The 21,450-nt window shown below is 35.3% G+C and overlaps 1 protein-coding gene across 1 annotated transcript; it reads left to right on the top strand.

The window, feature by feature from the left end:
- Positions 1 to 1,853: 1,853 nt before the first annotated feature.
- LOC121423174 (autocrine proliferation repressor protein A-like) lies at positions 1,854 to 20,897 on the top strand. Its single transcript, XM_041618486.1, has 15 exons — positions 1,854 to 2,467; positions 7,744 to 7,858; positions 9,339 to 9,404; positions 10,925 to 10,973; positions 11,487 to 11,603; positions 12,164 to 12,256; positions 12,820 to 12,909; positions 13,490 to 13,619; positions 13,886 to 14,003; positions 14,713 to 14,800; positions 16,699 to 16,743; positions 17,357 to 17,445; positions 18,352 to 18,445; positions 19,073 to 19,138; positions 20,512 to 20,897. The coding sequence occupies exons 1-15, from the start codon at positions 2,278 to 2,280 to the stop codon at positions 20,632 to 20,634; spliced, it is 1,473 nt and encodes a 490-aa protein (XP_041474420.1). The 5' UTR covers positions 1,854 to 2,277; the 3' UTR covers positions 20,635 to 20,897.
- The last annotated feature ends 553 nt before the right edge of the window (positions 20,898 to 21,450 follow it).

The raw sequence follows: 21,450 nt of genomic DNA, 5'->3' as shown, positions 1-21,450 counted from the left end.
CAATGGCTCTGCCAAATATAATCCGAAGAATGCCATCTATAGTTCGTTAATCTGCAAGGTTTGAGGTCGAGTACAACCATGAAGGTTTCAAAAAAATTTGAACCATAGATAAAATCTGAGAATGTACACATACCAGTCAGCCGCTGTTCCTTCTCTTGAAAGATGTTGGATGTTATGGGTTTTCCATCTTTCTCTGTTCAGTGCATTATCACAGCATTCATGTATCTCTCTTCAATATTTCCAAGCCAGCTTTTGCTTCTATGGTATCTTCCTCTTCTACTTTAAAATCATCCCTACATGATTTGCCTTTCTTTATTTTCATAACGGCCATTGACAGCAAAATCTGATATCCACTGACATGAAACCTGCTAGAGGATTGTCTGACATTGCAAACACAATGGGTAAAACCTTCATGAATTTCAAACGTCGTGGATCCCCTCATGGACTAATGCTAATGGAAAAAGTAATTCGAGAGTCACTAATACCTTGGTCACATAGCCTATGTTCTACGGCAGCCTTACGGCGAGTCGAATACAGCCGTTTTAACATTTGTTTGTACCAGCTACATATAGGTGATTTGAGTAAAAAAATAATAAAACGGCTGTTTTCGACTCGCCGTATGGCCACCGTAGAGTAAATGTGACCATGGTATTAATTAAATGTATTTACACTAAAATACGTAGAGGTTAGGTTGTACCTATAGGCATAAAAATCATTATATTCAAAAGATATCTTCCTTTTGGAACTGAGAGGTTTGAAATGCACGCAGCTGATCGTCCCATGCTTTAAAATATCAGTAGATACTCAGGTCATAACAGGCAAAAGTTCATTGTGAACTGGCCTATGTCTAGTAAATTTACATGACTGAATTAGACCTACAATGTATATGGTACCTATCCACTGTTCAACGTGTGACCAAACCTGATTATCTTACAATACGATAAAACGCTTACTTCCCAAAGGGCCCTAGAAACGTTTTTTAGAGGGGTTGCTGGTTTTGAAGAAAACAATTAACAATAAAAAATATGGGTTTTAATCCGAAATGAAGGTGCTTTCGGTCAGGAAAAACATTGACAAGCCCCCCCCCCCCCAAAAAAAAAAAATGAAGGTCATTTTGGATAAATTTCTACTTTTAGCATACCGATCTGTTTTCCAGGGGGTGCTACCTATGGTGTATAACACAGGCAAGAAACCATCAAGAAAAATCTTGCGGGAAGCTCCTACCAATGCATCCCCTATACCAATAACTTACCAGTTCAAATTCAAATCGCGTTTAGGATACATGGTTTTACACGAAGGCATTTGAAATATACTTATGTTTCATCCAGAAATTGGTATGATCTTATTCTCGTTTTGTTGTCGACTTGCGGCTCGTGTGCTGTTTTTGAGGCTGAGGCTGTACTTACTGTAAGCATTGAGTATAAAGGGTCTCACGACCCGAGAGAGAAAATTAATATAAGCAAATTCAAAACTAAAATAGTCAACAAACAAGGTAGAGTCTTCATCTTCTTGTCACGAGTCAATATTTGATCTAGATATAGAGGGGGTGGGTCTCGATGATAACATACTTAAACTATCTGTTAACATGTATCCGCTACTGAGATAGAGATAACTCCATCAGTGCGAACGTGATGTTTTATGACAGTTCAGTTTAGATATTGATAGAAAACTACAGTATAGTGATTATTAGGTTACTTCCTCCAGATGGACCAACAATCATGATGATGTTTTATTACTATCATTATTCATTTTGTTTAATCTCAATGCAATTCTGAGCTTCATTATAAACACGGTTCGAATGCAGTTGCAGAAACCCCCTCTACGATCAGTCATCGATAACTCTGTATTAGGTATAGAAATGGTATCGAAAAGTTTACGTCATTCGCTTCTAGGCTAAACGATCTTTAGATCGCGTGCGATCTTAATGCACTTCAATATCTACAATATTTGTTATAATAGCTTATCATATCTTAATTATTCTCTTCGTGGCCAAATCGAGAGACGCACAAGATTCAAGGGTGAAGTGGCTATGTTGGACTGTTTTTACGGTCACCCACGATCGTATGATCTCCATAAGAGTTCAGAATTATCTGGTCTTGTATTTAATCATCCACAGATTTGTGGATCAATGTACAATTTAAACCCTAGATTAGCAGTACCTAGATATGGGAAATAACTTCATCCAGCCATTCTGAGACCAACTTCAAACAGCTAGCCTGGGAAAGTTTTCCATCACAAATCAAGAAAAGTCGCATACCAAGGACGAGGATAGCAACCATGGTCGATACGAAGTTGTTTGTGGTGGTGCTTTGTTGCTGTGCTGCAGCCACAGTGGTGGCAACACCGCTGGACGACTATGTCAACATGGCGGACCCTCATTACAAGTATGAAGTCCTGAGCGAGCATAAGGTGCATGGGGAATACATCGCTTATGTTCTCAACATGACCTCACAGAAATGGCTCACATGTAAGTGGTTCGAAGATGAATCCTCATGGCGATTGCCGCCTTGGGATGTTTCAAGGAAGTTGTCAGAACTGGCTTAACTTTCAGATCTGATAATTTTTTTGAAATCTTTTGTTTTTATTGACTGAGAAACATTTATCTCATACTGTTACTATGGTAACTGTCAAAGAATGACAACTCGTCAGCGCTTCGTTAAATGTTGCCATTGATGGAACTTTTTGAAGAGTTGTCCGAGAAAGTCTGTTTTATCTTACAGTTACCTAGAAAATAGCCAGTCCCACTACTTTCCAGCAAATCAAAACCGTTGAAAGTGCTCACATTTGACACCTTTTCAGACGAGAAACACCGAGCATTGCAAAACGCCTATGGAGTTAAGTCCTTATCTTGGTAGGCCAAAAAAGATTATTGCACAAAAATAAGATTTGATTTAAATCATTCTATGTAAGGACGTAGTCCAGCTTGAGTCTCGTGCATCATAGCACATTTGGAATCGTGGAAGATCAATAATAGGCATGATATGTTTACTGTGTCACGTATTTTAAGGTCCTATATAAACAGTAAAACGGAGTCCTGTTCAATGTTTGTTGACGACTTTATATCAAGTAAACTTCGCTCTAAATCAATATAGCACATGCAACAATTGAAAATGCACATGTGCTTCTTCACAAAACACAAAAAAGGAGTTCGTTAACAGGTTAATATATCGTTTACCGTGTTTCCGAATCAACTTTGCTCTACATCAATATAGCGCAGTAATTAAAACTACAATCCTTCATGACATCACAAAACAATAAAATATCCATTGCGGTATTACCTCTTCGAGTGTTTACCAGTATTATCCCTATGTATTGCCTTATTGGAGCAGCTCGCAGTGAACCCTTCTACGTGTTATAATATTCTCTGTTTTTAGAGGGCTATAACTTTTATCTAAACATTCTCAAAGGAAATGTTATGTAATAAAGTTGTATAGTGTTTTATGGACTTTCTTCTCATTTATAAATTTATTAGAGTATTGATGTAATTGAGCATAGCATCTGAACCTTTCTTATATTTTCAATCTTAGATTTCCGGCAAACCTTTGACCCTTTTTGTTTTGGTTCTTGTGTCGGTGGCATGATGTGTTTGCATTCATACCTAAATCATGTTAATCTGGTATAAATTGCACATACTACAGTGAAAAGGATCTCCGCCTGGTTAGACTGTCTCTGACAAAAGCACTTCTAAATAGGTACCACGCGTCATAACAATGAACCTCGCCGTTGTATTGTGTGTGAGGGGGTTTTTATTGATTTTCTCCTCTCTTTTGTTTTCAATGAATTTCCTGGGTTTAATAGCAGGAGGATGCATTGATTTTTTTATTGTAAAGAAGGTACAATAAGTCTTTCACTTCGTAGTTTTGATAGGTAATGGATCCAAACAAAACTACGAAAACTACAAAGCTGCCGGGGCCTCAAAAGAGAAGTATGTGGATTTGCAAAAATCAAACAAGTATACGGTGTGTACCACAGTTTATGAAAGACACAAAGATTTAAAAATATAATAATATTCAAACGCTGAAAGATTATAAAGGAACGTCCTTGATTTATATCGCCATACCGTGCACCTTAAATTCACACTGAATTACGGGACATTGTAAAGTAAGAAAATAAATTTACATATGGGGAACGATGTATCATAAATCCTTCCTTTGGATTTTATCAAGTTTATTATCTTATGCCCCAACCATGGTCGTCTTACCATACTATTTTTCTTTCTAAAACTATGAAGTTAATAATCGAAATGCAGTCTAAATGTGAGTAATGTCACTGTTCGCCTTTGACAATGTACCGCTGTAGTTATCAAGTAAAACTAGCAAATATTTGTTTCTTTTTCTTCCTGTTACTGCAGGCAAACTCCTCAATTGGGATATAATTGCTGCAGGCGTGTGTGGCTAGTGGTGAATTTGAATTAATGATGTGCCCCCCGGATGAAAGTAGACATTTGAATTTTGTTTAGCCTTGTCTTAAAACCATCGACCGATTTAGCTTCACGTATGTCTACTGGTAGCAGATTCCATTCTGCCATGGTCCTTGGAAGGAAAGAGTACTTGAAGCAATCTTTTTTTGTTGTTGGTCGGGAAAAAGAGATTGACGATGATTTCCGTGTCCTGACAGAATCTTGAGAGGGAGCTGTTAAGTATCGATCTAGGTCGACCAAAGCACTACGATTTATAGATTTATATAAAAGTGTAAGTCTTGAGATAGCCCTTCTATCTTCGAGAGATTTCCATTCAAGTAACTTCAGCATCTGGGAAACACTACTGGTTCTCCTGTGATCTTTACAGACAAATCTAGCGGCTCTTCGTTGAACTGCTTCTAGTCTACTAATCTGGTCTTTCGTGTATGGGTCCCACACAGAAGCACAATACTCCAACTTTGGACGTACTAACACTTTATAGGCTGTTTATTTTACATTTCGGGGGCAAGTATACAAGTTTCTTCGAAGGAGGCCTAAGACCCTATTCGCTTTAAATATGGTAGTATTAACATGGTCCGACCAGGTTAAGTTGCTATTTATCTCGACACCTAAGTAATTGTGACTTGTGACAACGTTTAGACGTTTCCCATTCATATCATATGTGATTAGAAGGGGTTTCCTTTTATGAGTGATGTGCATAACATGACACTTATCGGTGTTAAATCTCATTTGCCATGTAGTTTCCCAATTACACAGAGTATTTATGTCCTGTTGTAGAACTTTCCCATCATCCTGTGATTTTATCTCACGGTAAAGTATACAGTCATCTGCAAAGAGTCGAACATGTGACTGTATATCTTTGGGAAGATCGTTGGCGTACAGTAAGAATAGCAAAGGCCCTAAAACTGTACCCTGGGGGACGCCCGATCTAACTGGAACAGAGGCTGATGCTTCGCCTTCTAGTACTACCCTCTGAGACCGCTTAGTAAGGAAGTTTCTAATCCATATATGGAGGGGTCCTGTGATGCCTGATTTTCTCAGCTTTAGAAGAAGTCTCTGGTGAGGGACGGTGTCAAAGGCCTTGCTGAAGTCAGTTATGATAACATCTACTTGGCCCTGGTGATTCAAAGTCTCCGCCAGGTCGTTGACAGCTTCTGCAAGTTGAGTTTCACAGGAGTGACCTTTCCGAAAGCCATGTTGTTCTTTATTTAGTATTCCATGTTTCTCAAGGTGATTCATAATGTTTGAGTGGATGATATGTTCTAACACTTTACACTGAATAGACGTCAACGAGACAGGTCTATAATTGCTTGCTTCGGAGCGATCCCCCCTTTTGAATATAGGAGAGATATTTGCCCTTAACCAGTCCTCAGGAAGTTCTCCAGTATCTATTGACTTTTGGTAGATCTGTTTTAGAATTGGAGCAATGCTGTCTGCACATTCTTTTAGAACTGATGGTAGGATTCCATCTGGGCCTGGTGCCTTTTGTGGTTTGAGTTCTTTCAAGAGTTTTACAATTCCCTGACTTGTTATCACAATTGTAGTCATACATGTAGATGGACAAGAAGAAGTTACATGTGTAGGTAGGCTGTGACAGTCCTCTTGAGTGAACACAGACTCGAACTGGCAGTTGAGGACATTTGCCCTCTCCTGCGGAGTTACGGCAATACTTCTTGAAGTGTTCAGAAAGGCTACTCCAGTAGAACACTGTCTTAAGCTCTTTATGAATTTCCAGAAAGACTTTTTGTTTTCTGTAGTTAAATTTTCCCCCATTTCGCGTAGATATACACTGCGTGCTTTCCTTAGACTTCTATCCAGGTTTCGGCGTAGGTGTCGGAAAATAGTCCAGTCGTCTGCAGATTTAGTGCATTTAGCTTTATCATATGCTTTCCTCTTTTGATTAATGAGTTTTTTGTGAGTATGTTTGAGCCAAGGCAAGTCGTTGTTTGACGAAATCAACTTTGTTGGTATGTGCCGTTTCATTGAAGAAGATAGGGAGTTCTTAAAACCTATCCACAGATCATTAACACTCGAACTTTTTATAACCTCGTCAGAAAGTGAATCTGCGTACTCATCCAGATCACCACTTATTTTAGCAAAGTTTCCCCTTTTCAACAAATAAATTTCTCTACGTTTTACTTTGATCTTCTTGTGGGGCCATTCCACCAGAACAGAGACGACATCATGGTCTGAAATGCCTGGGAGTACCTCTATCTTTTGAAGTAAAGATGGAACATTTGTGAATACCAAGTCTAAAATGTTTTCGTTTCTTGTCGGTTTATCCACAATTTGATGTAAATTGTGTTCTTCGGCTATGCTTATCATCTGTTTACTAGTAGCAGGATATCTTCCTCCGCTTATAAAACAATTTTTTGACCAATCGACATCGGGAAGGTTAAAGTCTCCAGCTAGGAAAATTTGGCTGTTTGGAGGAAGTTTAGTAATTGCTGTCTCGAGGTCATTTAGCTGGTCCTGGTCTAAAGCCAATGAACCAAAGTGTTTTCTATAAAATGCGCCTATAAATAGAGTAGGGCGGCCTTTAACATGAATACTAGCCCATAACATTTCACAGGAGGCATGCTGTGAAAAAGTGTGCTCCTCCTTTGCAATTAAGTCTGAACGCACTGCTATTAATATTCCTCCTCCATTAGTGTCAGAGTTACGATCACGGCGATATACTTGATATGATGACGGTAATAAAAGTTCACATGAGAATATTGACCCCTGAAGCCATGTTTCAGTTCCAACAACCACATCCGGTTTCTCAGTTTCTAGTAATGCCTGAAATTGTGCAATCTTGTTGCAAACACTTTGAAAGTTAATGTTTAGTATCTTCAATAAGTTCCCACTTGTTTTTTTATTTGAACCATCATTCAATTTAGATTTGCGTGTCACTTTCTATTGGTGACAGTAAATATGATAACTACATTATTATTGATCGCAAATGTTTTTTTTTATACATGAATGAAGGGTACTCGTACGGGCGATAATAATTGTGAAACCATTTCAATTGTGACGAAAGACCATTTGTCAAATTAATTGCGGGGGACTATCCAATAAAGATGAACTCAACTTCAAAGCAACTAAACCATGTAACTTATAGCGGCCATAAACCATGATAATTAGCCCCCAAAGGAGAACAAAAGCACAACCAATGTTTAATGCTACATTTGAGAAGACATTTATTTTGATTAAAGTCATACTTGAAGTCAATCTTAGAAATGAAAGAAAAAACAGGACCCAAACCGCATTTGGATATGTATACTATATAATATAATATGAAGTAGGTTTATACTTCATATAGATTATTTTCCTGATTGCAGATAATGATTCTGATTCAGCTATATGGTGGCATTACTTGACAATCACGATACCAGACGAGCTAACCCATCCTGAATATGCTGCTATCTATGTGACTGGAGGATCTAACCATGATGGGTATTGAAAAAAAAAATATATTGAATGTGTAGGGGAAGGCAGGATAAGTTGAGCATAGGGCAAGTTGAGCCACCACCCCCTGGCAAATAATGAATGAGTCAGACATTGTGGTGGTGTCATGTATTGATGACCCATTGCATAACCCTTAACCCCACCACTTAGTTTTCAATTTTGAAACAAAAAGTACTTTTTTAGAGGGACATATACAAATTTCACCAAAAAAAGTAAAAAAGGGTGTAAAATAGATAAGTGTTTTTTACCCACACACGTCTTTAAATATATTATAGAAATAAGAACAATATTGTTAGTCCAGGTATGGATTCTCATTCTCGTCATACTCTTTTACATGACGAATGCATAAGAAATGTGTGGATGTGAAAATATCGCAATAAGTTTGGACTGGGGTAATTTAAGCCAAATCAACATGGGGCAAGTTTAGCCATGGTAATTCTTATGGTGATGTATAATTGAAAAAATAAAAATGTATAAAGCCATTGCTATGCAGGCAGAAAGGAACAAATTCACATGACAGTTCTTTTACTTTTAGAAGATGTTAGTATTTATAGAGAATTAGCAAGTGAAAAGACTTTGAATGAAAAATTGACATCCTCTGATTCTTCCCGCATACATTTTGTACATAGTTTTTGTGGCTCAACTTACCCTAGACGGTGGCACAACTTACCCCACAGATGGGGCAAGTTGAGCCATTTGACATCGTTTTTTGTGAAGGTCACGATGACTGTCAGTGTGGGGGTAGAAAGTTATATATCGGTGAAAAAGATTTCCCAATAATCAAATTTAAAGGCAATGTACTTATTTCTACAATATTACTAGTCATATCAATTCTAACATGCAAAATGCAAAAAGTGTCACAACTTACCCCGCCTTCCCCTACATATCGAATCAATGGTTGGTTGGTTTTTTGGTTGGTTGGATGGTGGGTTGGTTGGTTGATTGATTGATTGATTGATTGACCGGTTGATTGATTTATTCATTGATTTATTGATTTATTTATTTATTTGTTGACTGATTTATTGATTGATTAATAAGCTGTTAATTGATTTAGTGAGTAAGTGAGTGCATTTATTTAATGAATGTAATATTAGGTAATTAAGCTATAAATTAAATGAAGCTATAACCATGTTGACTATTATATTCCAGTTCGATCTTAGGCGTTAATGATTACTATACCATGGAGTAGGTGAGTGGGCATGGTGGGGGAGGGAGTAAACGATTGATTGATCAATCCATCAAATAAATGAGTGAATGAGTAAGGAGTGTATGCGATCAACTGCTCGATTCATTCATCTAATTGTGATGCACAAATTCATTTACAAGTGATTATTAATTCATGGATTGTTCTCAGCGTGGTTCATCTTTGCACCGATACATTTATATACCAAATATTGCCCTGCTGCATGGATTTTGAAGCCCAGGGCAAAAATCTCTTGTGTTTAAACGGTTTATTTGTAATATTTAGTCCCCCAGATCCACTCAAGGATGCAGAGACTTTATTTACCTCCCTGATGGCGGTTGGTTCCGGATGGTAAGTTACCTCATCCGGTTACACTTCGTAATTCCGAAACACGTAAATCGCCTATACCTCGATGTTCGCTAATCCGAAAACGAAAAAGGGTTCGTTAATCCGAACATTTGTGGCGTAATTCCGAAGGTTCGTTAATCCGAAAAGGAAATGAGAGTCGTAATTCCGAAGGTTCGTTAGTCCGAAAACGAAATGAGATTCGTAATTCCGAAGGTTCGTCGATCCGAAAACGAAATGAGGTTCGTAATTCCGAAGGTTCGTTAGTGTTAGTCCGAAAACGAAATGAACAACGAACCTCATTTCGTTTTCGGATAAACGAACCGTCGGAACAACGAACCTCCTTCCGTTTTCGGATTGTCGAACCTTCGGAACAACGAACCTTATTTCGCTTTCGGATTAACGAACCTTCGGAATAACGAAGCTTCGGAATTACGAATGTATGGAAGCTTAAAAGTGCCACCGAGATGTTGAGATAATTATGTTGGGAAGTCGGCATCATGATAGCAAAAGATCAGATGGCAAGATCCCGGATCTCATCATGTCCACATCTTTCAGAAGACATGATCAGATGACAAGATCCCGGATCTCGTCATGTCGACATCTTGTAGAAGAGATGATCAGATGACAAGATCCCGGATCTCGTCATGTCGACATCCTTTAGAAGAGATGATCAGATGACAAGATCTTCGATCCATGATCATGTCATCTGATCATCTCTTCTAAAAGATGTAGACATGACGAGTTACGAGATCATGACATCTGATCATCTCTTCCACTGGATGTAGACGTGACGAGATAGAAGATCTTGTCATCTGATCATCTCTTCTACAAGATATCGACATGATGAGATCCGGAATCATTTTATCTGATCATCTCTTCTGAATGATGTGGACATGATGAGATCCAGAATCTCGTCATCTGGTCTTTTGCTATCATGATGTCGACTTCCCAAGATAATTATCTCAACATCTCGGTGGCACTTTTAAGCTTCCATACGAATGTATGCGGCCTCGTCCCATGTCGATTCCATTTTAACAAATTATTCAGTTTTGAATTGAAAATACCATTACATGAGCAAACAATATCCTATATTTATCGTATTTTCATTATATTAGTTTATATCCATTCAGTTGAAGATGGAAAGATAAAGGTAAACCAGTTAAATGAACATTATACAGAAAACATGATGAATTTATGCAAATTAAAATGCATCACCTTTGAAGAAAATATGTAATTGATTTAATGTTACCTGTATCAGTAATAGATACAAGAAAAATAGGCACTTAGTAATTTCCTTTTACCTATCCCATAAAAATTGATTTTCATTCAAATGTAAAAAAATTAATTCGTGCCAAATTAAAGTCTTTATGGAATTTCAATTGTATTCAATTCAGTTCTTTACTTAATTGTATGTTTGATTTTTTTAAGTATGAATACACATTATAAATTAACATAACAGAACGTTGAATTATCTTCTCATAGCAACAATAATATATTTCACATTGTTTGATTTCTATTCGTAGTGTGAGTGCTATTCTTCGGCAGATTCCAAATCAACCCATTGTCTTTAAGGTACGATTAACATGTTTAACTATATATCATTGGTTTACAGTCCGTATCCATCCCTTGTGAAGATCAACATCGTGCACCTATATTATTCATTCCCCAGAGCCTCAGCCCCTCCCCCCCCCCACTTTACCCCCTAGTTGACTCAGTTGTATTATTCGTGTTATACGCGTTCTTGTTTGATTACAATGGATGCTCAAAACTAATGTATTTTAATGGAAATCCCTATTATTACACACATATAATTATGTAGAAGGGAATAATGGATATCTATTAGAAAAAAATGTTTTTAAGGCCCTATTATTTCATAAATATTCATTATTTCAAATATTAGAACGTTTATTTCTATTCTAAAACATTGATAAAATAGTGTTCCATGAACTTACATTTAAAGTGTTGACTTTGTCTGATAGTTCAGTATAATGATCATGAATTTTCCATCCACAGTGAAAACAAAATGAATGATTGTGATAAATTATTAAACAAACTCTGTTCGATTTATCACTATCTTAATTGTAGACGGATCCACTGCAGAAAAGGCGATCTGAAGACGCCATCATTGCCTTTACGTGGCGCCATTTCATAGAGAATGGGACAGATGAGCCTTATTGGCTTCTGAGAATGCCAATGACAAAGGTTTCACTTTCTTAATCAGTATGAGAACTTAATATTGAAAGAAGAAGAAGATGATGACGAAGAACAAGAAGAAGAAAAGTAGTAGTAATAGTATAGTAGTAATAGTAGTAGTAGCAGTAGTAGCAACTTGTTTGAACAAACAGAAATGTCTAGTTTCTGAAGATAAAATGTAGATAACATATAAATATTGAAAAAAAATTAAGAAGGAAAGAAGAAAGAGATGGTGTTGAAAAAAAATCATACTATAACAAACTAATATATCACAAATCATAAAACAACAACCACAACATGAACAACAGCAGCAACAACAAAAATAATTAGCCAAGAAGAAGAAGAAGAAAATAATAATAATAATAAAGAAAGAGAAGAAGAAGAAGATAATGATTTTGATAGAATTTAATGAAGAAATTATAAGATGGCATTTATTATATACTGTTAAACTAAATAGTCTCTATTCACCCTCGGGATATCAGCTCAGTTATTAAAACAGGTAAACTGGTAGAATTGTAAGTAATAAAAATGAAATGAATATATATAATTTACATATTAATTGATTACAGGCAGTTGTTCGTGCAATGGATACTATTACCGATCATGTACTAAAGGTACGCGGGGAAAAAGTGTCCAAATTCGTCATCGCAGGAGCATCTAAGGTGAGAGGCATTGCTGTGTTTATTTTTTTTATTTAGTTGGCCACCTCTTTAAATTTGCAGTTGTATATTATTCAGTGTAGTTGAGCACAGACTGAGATGCATTTCCATTTTCATTTTGACATAATATTCGACATGTATCAACCCAAACTTTTTTTGTATTTTTTTTATATCGAGAAATATATTATTGACATTGAGTTTGCAAAATATAAGACTTAAGAGATGTCTTTACAGGCCTACACAACACAGACATGAAAGTAGTCAAAATGGTGATAAAATCAATGATGGTCAATTTTACTCATGTCATTCCATTATCTCTTCCCCATTCGCATATTTGTTTTAGTGTTTATCAGTGTTGTTATCTGGGCACATATATTTTGATCGACTAATCATATTATATTCGACAAGTGCTATTACCGACGGAAATAATGGGTTGACATTACTTGTTCCTGTTATCTTCTGCTCATTCTCTCCTTTCAGCAGTAAAACAATAATTACAATCAGTATGAATTGGTATAAATCAATGTATGTGATTCGTATTTTTTGCAATCTTTCTGTCCGCACAGAGAGGCTGGACCACGTGGACTACTGGTGCAGTTGATAAACGTGTTGTTGGAATAGCACCAATGGTTCTAGACCTTCTCAACATGGTAAAGGTGAGCCATAAATGATTTAATAGAGGGTATGATTTTGAGGTATTCAGGTATTTACTATAATCGAACTTGACTTTTTATTCTTAAGCAGTCAATTACACTGAAAGGTGTGCTTTATTAAAAAAGTTTAATCGTTGGCTATAGAAAGTAAGCAAATAAATCACCTTCTTATTTTTTGTTAGTAAAATCTATCACTGTTAACTACGTTAGGATCTATAGTTCATATCCATCTATTTATCTGTCTGTCTATCTATCTATCTATATTTCTTTTCTTTCTATCTATCTTTCTTTTTATTTTTTTCGTTTTTTTTTCTTCAATGACGATTTTCAAATAATTGCACCTATGAAGGGTTTTCATGCAGAGTTTTTATATATATATATATATATATATATGTATATATATAATAATGTATTGGTTGGATATGCTTAACTATATATATATATATATATATATATATATATATATATATATATATATATATATATATATATATATATATATATATATATATATATATATATATACATATATATATATATATGTGAACATTTTGGGGTTCTGCTTCTATTTACTTTCTTATAGAATCTACATCATATGTATCGATCCTTAGGAGGTTGGACCTTTGCCTTTGAGGATTACTACACTGAGAATGTCACCCTTTATCTCGATGACCCCAATACACAAAAGATGGCTGACATCGTTGATCCACTTGGTAAAAAATATATATATACTACCCTTTGTGCGATACGTCTGTAAAATTAAACATTATAAATCAAACGAGAGAAGCTGAAGAATAGCTATTGCTTATTTTAAATATTATTAATGCAATTTGAAGTAATTATCAAACTCCTCATTCCTTAGCGTTACATTCTAACAGAATCTGAAAGAAAAAAAATCACATTAATAGGAAAAAAATGATGTCATAATAATCAATGTATTAAATCTATTTTTATTCGTTTATTTTGTTTACTTTTATAGCCTATAAAGATCGATTAACAATGCCGAAGCTTATCATTACTGCTGGGTCAGACGAGTTCTTTCTACCAGATGATTCTTACTACTATTTCGACCTGATTCCAGAACCAAAGTTTCTCAGGTGACTTACCATGTGACTTTTCTTCACATTGTTCTATCTTACCAATTACCATGGTTACGTCTTTGGTCATATGTAGTTATCTGTCTTTCTAGCTCTCTCATCCTCTATCTTCCTACCTCTACCCATTCTTCATTCTATATATTATCTCTTATCTCTTTTTATCTACCTATACCCACTCTCACTCCTTCCCCTATCCCCCCCCCCTCTCTCTCTCTCTCCCTCTCTCTATCTACTTTTACCACCACCCCTTGTCTCTTGTTGTCTATATTCAGCGTTTGTGTATTTTTATTTTCTCTTGCAATTTTCTAATTAAAAACATCATGTGATATATCAAGAGTGAAAGGCAATATGTTTTCCCGCACCAGGGTAAATCCAAGTGGCGAACATGTTGCTCAAAAGGGATGAACTGTTGTTCCATCCCTATATTTGAATAGTTTGCACAGATCTCCCTCCTCCCCCCCCCCCCCATAAAAAATGAAACAAACCTTAGATGATCTCATATGCCACTCTTAATTAGCCAGAAACTTGTATTGCCCATTTCTTTAAGCATCCTCGCTGAATCAAACTCGAAAGCTTTTATTATTGTTCTTTTTTTAGAATCGTGTAACTAATGGTCTTTATCTTGTAATGTTATTTGGCGGTGATTATGATGGGAATCCTATAAGCGTTTCGTAAATTAAACCTTAAATGGATTTTCAATTTGTTTTAGAATAACCCCTAATGGTGAGCACTCTCTTACTCTTCATCATGTTGAACTGGTGACTGTAATGACAGCATTCATGAGAACAATCACTGAGGTACGTTTGAATTGAATTGAAAATTTGCCTCTAGTTATCTATTCAATGCACGTTTCATGATGTTTTTTTGTAATATAGCTGTGGTAGTAATATAGCTGTGGTAGTTGTAGTAGTAGCAGCAGCAGCAGCAGCAGCAGCAGCAGCAGCAGTAGTAGTAGTAGTAGTAGTAGTAGTAGTAGTATAGTAGTAGTAGTAGTAGTAGTAGTAGTAGTAGTAGTATAGTAGTAGTAGTAGTAGTAGTAGTAGTAGTAGTAGTAGTAGTAGTAGTAGTAGTAGTAGTAGTAGTAGTAGTAGTAGTAGTAGTAGTAGTAGTAGTAGTAGTACTAGTATAGTAGTAGTAGTAGTAGTAGTAGTAGTAGTAGTAGTAGTATAGTAGTAGTAGTAGTAGTAGTAGTAGTAGTAGTAGTAGTAGTAGTAGTAGTAGTAGTAGTAGTAGTAGTAGTAGTAGTAGTAGTAGTAGTAGTAGTACTAGTATAGTAGTAGTAGTAGTAGTAGTAGTAGTAGTAGTAGTAGTAGTAGTAGTAGTAGTAGTAGTAGTAGTATAGTAGTAGTAGTAGTAGTAGTATAGTAGTAGTAGTAATAGTAGCAGTAGTAGTAGTATTAGTAGTAGTAGTAGTAGTTGTAATAGTAGCAGTAGTAGTAGTAGTAGTAGTAGTAGTAGTAGTAGTAGTAGTAGTAGTAGTAGTAGTAGTAGTAGTAGTAGTAGTAGTAGTAGTAGTAGTAGTTGTAATAGTAGCAGTAGTAGTAGTAGTAGTAGTAGTAGTAGTAGTAGTAGTAGTAGAAGTAGTAGTAGTAGTAGTAGTAGAAGTAGTTTTTGAAGTAGTGGTAAAAGTAAAATAATGTTCAAAACGATAAGCTCCCTTTTATCAGGCATATGTGAATGCCATTTTGCGTCTTTTATGTTTTGTCTTGTTTCAGGTTTCTTTTCCTTTGGGTGTTTTTTCTATTTTATTTTTTTCTGTTTTGTTGGGTTTTTGTTTCTTTAGTTGGTTTCTTTTTTCACTTTTAATCATATACCATCCATTATACACCCCGTATATATTGCTTATCAATTAGTACACGCAAAGAAGGTGAAAAACTTTTGAAATATTGATAACACTAGCCCAGTGGTGCTCACATACCATTTTTTCTACCTCAAACACCTTTTTTATAATTAAAGCAGCCGAGCGTCTGCATGAAATCGATTAGTCACATAAATGCAATGGATACTGAGCGGAATAGTCCCGAGGGAAATTGGATTTCGATGAGTTAGTACAAGGAAAATTAATAGCTTTACATTCAACTGTTTTCAATCATTCTCTTATAGGGTATGTAATCATGCTAATTGCGATTTACCTCTTCTTCTTTTTTTCTGTAGTTCCTTCATCCTTCCTCAAACACCCTTTTCTTTAATTAAAACCTTAAAACCCACCTCTTTTAATAAGTTTCACTTTCCTATACTTCGCTTCTATTGTGTTCTGTATGAAATCCTACCCCTCAGTTAATTTGCATTATCATATTGTGTTCAGATTTTTAAGTCGGATTGTGTTCCTAGTTATTATGATTATATAAATTTACATACATGATTATCGACCCGTTTTATTTAAGTTGTGTATTCGCCGATTATCTCTTTATTTGTACGTATAATTAATTTTTCGTAATGGTATATTCACTTTCAGTTCCTTTGTTGTTCTTAATTTACTGAGATATCTTGTATTCTTTTCCCCTTCCTTCCGAGACCTTTGAAACCTATGTATAAAGCGCTTTACAAATTTTGTATATTATTATTTTTATTTTCCTTTAGTTAAACCTTACTAGCAAGAGTTAAAAAGGATTAACAGTCGTCAGAATATTGTATTCAATGTATATAATTTACTTTGTAATGATTAAAATGATTTTGTGTGTGTTTGTATTATCAGCCCACTGACTGGACTCAACCTAAAATGACATGGAAAAGATATGAGGTGGGTGTAATTGTTTGCATATTGAATTGCTGTATTATTCAAACATACATATCATATTCAATCAAACGGACAGACAATGTGATTAGCAGCTACTATCATAATTTTCTTTTCAATTGTTGATTGAATGTAACAGCACAATAGTCAAATGACTTGTTTATGGGATTGATCGAAAGAGGCTTTTAGTATGTAAACTAAAAGCATTATTATTAACATATTTCTTATTTTAAGAAAATAATGTCTTGGACATTAGTAGCACCACCCAACCCTCTTACGTCCTCCTTTAAAGTGCTTCGCTTGAAATTCCAATTGTTTCTTTAATATTCCATGATATTTGTTTTCTTTTTATTATTTGTTTATCTACTTCATTAAATACTTCTCCAATGACTAAGGATGGCATCGATTTCCTCATTACTTGATTTTTTTTTAATTATTATCATTATTTACTAACTAAGCATTCCCATGATTTAGAGAACCTAAGCGTTTCTTATATTCCTGCAGATTCGAGCAGAAATCTATATTCGATTTATCATCTATGCACCATGTGCGCTTTGATATAATGGCGTCACATAATATGTATTTATATTACATGTATTCCCCATATCTAACTCCGTAGAACAGCACACATGGCATCATTGAACTGATCTCTGACCCTCCACCATTCAGGATTGAAGTCTGGCGTACTCTGACTAACAGAGGAAAAAGGTAGGCCTATATACACAGCAAAAACTGTGGTGTTAAACGATGCACATAGAGGACCACACCCGTCATTTTACACCGGTGTTAAATTGACAGTGTTAGTTTAACAGCTATAGACGTTATTACAACACCTTTGGTTGTTATTACATTTACAATCTTTGGTGTTATGTTCAATCTCTATGGTGTAATTTTAACACATCAGGGTGTGGTCCTCTATTAACACCAACTGGTGTCAGTTTTAACACCACAGTTTTTACAGTGTATGACTTGTCAAGTCTTATCAAACATATTTTTTTCCTTTAATAGATTTATCCTAAATATATAAAAAAATAATAATAGAAAAATCCCCTGTGAAATTCGTAAAGGAGAAAATGTTAGATTCATTCGTGGATTCCATAATAGTAATCGTCCTGACAAGGAGTGCAATGACATTATAGTTAGGAAAACGAGTTTAATAAATTTTTATACTAAAAGACAACTTATGTGGATTATTAGACTAAGACGTACTAGCGTGGTGACGTTTGGTAAGTCCATTGACATTATCTACTTGTTAAGAAAGTTATGGGGCAATTCCATAAAATATGTACGTCCAACCCCCTATATGTGGGGACTTCATGAAATTTTCTATCTCTGATTTTTATTGTTCTTTTGACAGTCAGTGATGTTCTCAAGGGTCCATGACTTGGTCAGTTTATGAAGAGAAGTAAGACTTGAGAAAATGGGATCGGACGTACATAAAGGTTGATTATTTTATGGAATTGCCCCTATAGTAAATTACCATGATCACCGCCTCACTACCATGGATACTTTGAAAAGATACAGAACAAAGAAAGCAAACGTTAGGTGTGATTATCTGATCAGATTTATAATTGTACATCGAAATCCTTTTTTTCATTTCCTGTCTTTCATAAGACGAGATTTCCGTCTGGCCGTTGCTAAAACCGAGGGATCATCCGAAATCTATCCTCATCTTATCATCTATAAGAACTTTCCTGCGAGAAACCCGGTAAGTTTTATTGTACACACATACGAGCACACTCCCTCGCATACACCCTCCCTTACCCAAACACACACACACCACCACCACCACCATTACCTCAATTTGTGTATTTCATCACGATTTCGTGAAAATGATCGACAACAGACTAAACACCGTGCATCAATCACAGCTTCGCTCTTTCAACAGTTCAAAGTGATCACACAGTACATTTAAAGAGTTTTTGCTGGGATCTCATTCTACTGATCATTCCTTATCTTTTTCTGCATTTGTTATTGAATTATATATTTCTATAGCTGCCCTTTCTTTTAATTCTCACTCGCGGCCTGTGGTATGTACATGAATTATTTTCTCAGGAAAAAGTGATCAACCCACAAGCCTTTTACGATAACAAACGTTGGTGGCGCACTTAGTATGAGACTGACGGCTCCTCGTGAAATAGAGAGATATACAAGCAGAGAGAATGAAAACCTACAAAGACATGGCCTCCATGATGGAGCCACTAGGTCTCTGATGATTCAGGTTTCATGTTCCCCAATATCATTTTATATAACATGGTATGTCAAATAGAAACTTTGATGAGTATCATTTGAAGTTTAAACATTCGATTTTTTGTCAAATCTCCTTTTGTTTTAGTCCCGAGGGAAATACATCGCTGAGTTCCTAACTCCTGAAACTGGATGGCAGTGTTTCTTCATTAAGGTGGGAATAAATCTAACTTTAATTTCGTACATTATCGTTTTATCTTCATTTTTATCGACAAATCTAGGTTTAATAGGCAAGATTTGATACTTTTATAAAATTCCCCACTCTTTAAGAAATTTCAATTCGAGCAGATTGATTTGAAAAAATCTTATGAGGTAAAGTGATCAAATATTCAGAATATTGCGTTGGGGATTTCCTTTGAAAATTGAATTCTCAATGGAAATCATGTTCAATTGTGAACAATCTAAAATTATTGCAATTGCTTATAAATTCACGATCGAAGCAGTAATCACGATTGTATGTTATAATGTGGGTGCTATGAATGTCTTTAGTGATGCATTAAAATGAATGGAGAAATTATAGATTATTTTTATCGACAAATCGAGGTTTAATAGGCAAGATTTGATACTTTTATAAAATTCCCCACTCTTTAAGAATTTTAAATTCAAGCAGATTGATTTAAAAAATCTTATGAGGTAAAGTAATCAAATACTCAAAATGTTGCATTGGGGATTTCCTTTGAAAATTGAATTCTCAAGGGAAATCATGTTCAATTGTGAACTATCTAAAATTATTGCAATTGCTTATAAATTCACGATCGAAGCAGTAATCACGATTGCACGTTATAATATGGGTGATATTTATGAATGTCTTTAGTGATGCATTAAAATGAATGGAGAAATTATAGTTTAATGTGATGAACCAACCTATTTTTCTTATTTTCTATAGAAAAGAAATAGAGTGGATATAATGTACACACGATAACAATTGAAATCCAGTAAAAATGAAGATAATTGTATGAATTGTATAGTGACAGAAAAACTTATAAAGCACGTAATACCGCCTTTTTTTAGATTTTGATATATAATACTGTGACCATGTTCATTGGATTCGTTCACCTTTCTCCCATAAAACTTGCACCATAACCAGATAACGAAACCCTATGGAATACTCCAACATGGCGCCATTTCAAATGCGCACACGTATTGTTGATAGATATTTTGGTGTTTGATATTGTTCTATACTGAATTATTTGTTAGTAGACCATATTTTATTTAAAGAATGACCTTTTATTTAGTCCCTTTTGTTATCTATAATTCATGCCAAAGAAAACAGTAACCCTGCAATATATTATCTTTGTTATGTAATGAAAAATGTATTATATACAAATGTTATGAACGCAAAAGAAAACAATAAATAAAATAAAATCTGGTGTTTTCCTGAATAAAGATTTCTACAAAATAATAACTAAATAGCTACAGGAAAAAAAATGAAATAAATAAATGAATACATAAATAAATAAAAAATAATTGAATAGATTGATAGATAGATAGATAGATAGACAAATAAATAATATATCTCTCTTCTAGGCCTTCTACTATGCACCAGGAGGAGCCATCATAAGTTTTACTACGGAAGCCAACATCACTCCATCACAGAAGTTCGCCGTTCCTGATTGTCATGGAACAGAGTGTAGAGGGACTCTCGTCTGATGGGTGTTCCTAAACCCCCTCCCTTCTTCTCTTTTTTTTACCATGTTACGTATTTCCGATACCTTTAGTTCTTCCCTCATTTTTTTTTTCTTTTGATTTGCTATAAATGACAGTATCACAAGCTAATAAAACTGAAATATTAGATTGAAGTGCAAAACCTCTTACTCTCATTTTTAATTCCCCTCCTCCCCTGCGTTTTCTCTCTCTCTCTCTCGCCCATGGTCGAATACCCCTCTCTCCCCCGTCTCTCCCTCCCCTCTCTCCCTCTCGCCCATGGTCGAATACCCCTCTCTCCCCCGTCTCTCCCTCCCCCCTCTCTCTCTCTCTCTCTCTCCATCTATTTCTTCCTTTCTCTCTCCTTTATTTCTCCATTTTTCTCATTCTCGTTTCTCTTCTGTTTCTTGTCATTTTTATTCTTAAGTTCCCCCTATAAAAAAAAAAATTATTTTTGCAAATGACACAGAAGATTAGATGCCGATTTGTTTTGTAATTAATAACAGGAATTCGGCATGCCATGGTCTTGTTAGAGAGGAGTTGCAATGATGAACATTTATAGGTGCACCATATACAGTATTATAGATGAATTATAATCAGGGAGATATAGTCAGACAAGATTGTAGAACGTGTTGATGGAATTTTATTTCTTGTACATAGAGAATTATACCATTTTCCCTGATTGTCTTATTTTATATCACTGTTACTTTTAGATTAAATAACCTTGAAATGTGAAAAAAATAGATATATACAGTACATTATGGCATTAAAGCCATTGGCACAGAAGTAGCTTTAACATGCAATATGATAGGATATCAGTGG

Source organism: Lytechinus variegatus, chromosome 10 (assembly GCF_018143015.1).
Source record: "Lytechinus variegatus isolate NC3 chromosome 10, Lvar_3.0, whole genome shotgun sequence".
Classification (NCBI taxonomy): Eukaryota; Metazoa; Echinodermata; class Echinoidea; order Temnopleuroida; family Toxopneustidae; genus Lytechinus; species Lytechinus variegatus.
Note: the sequence above shows the minus strand (reverse complement) of the source record. Positions and strands in the feature narration are given on the sequence as shown.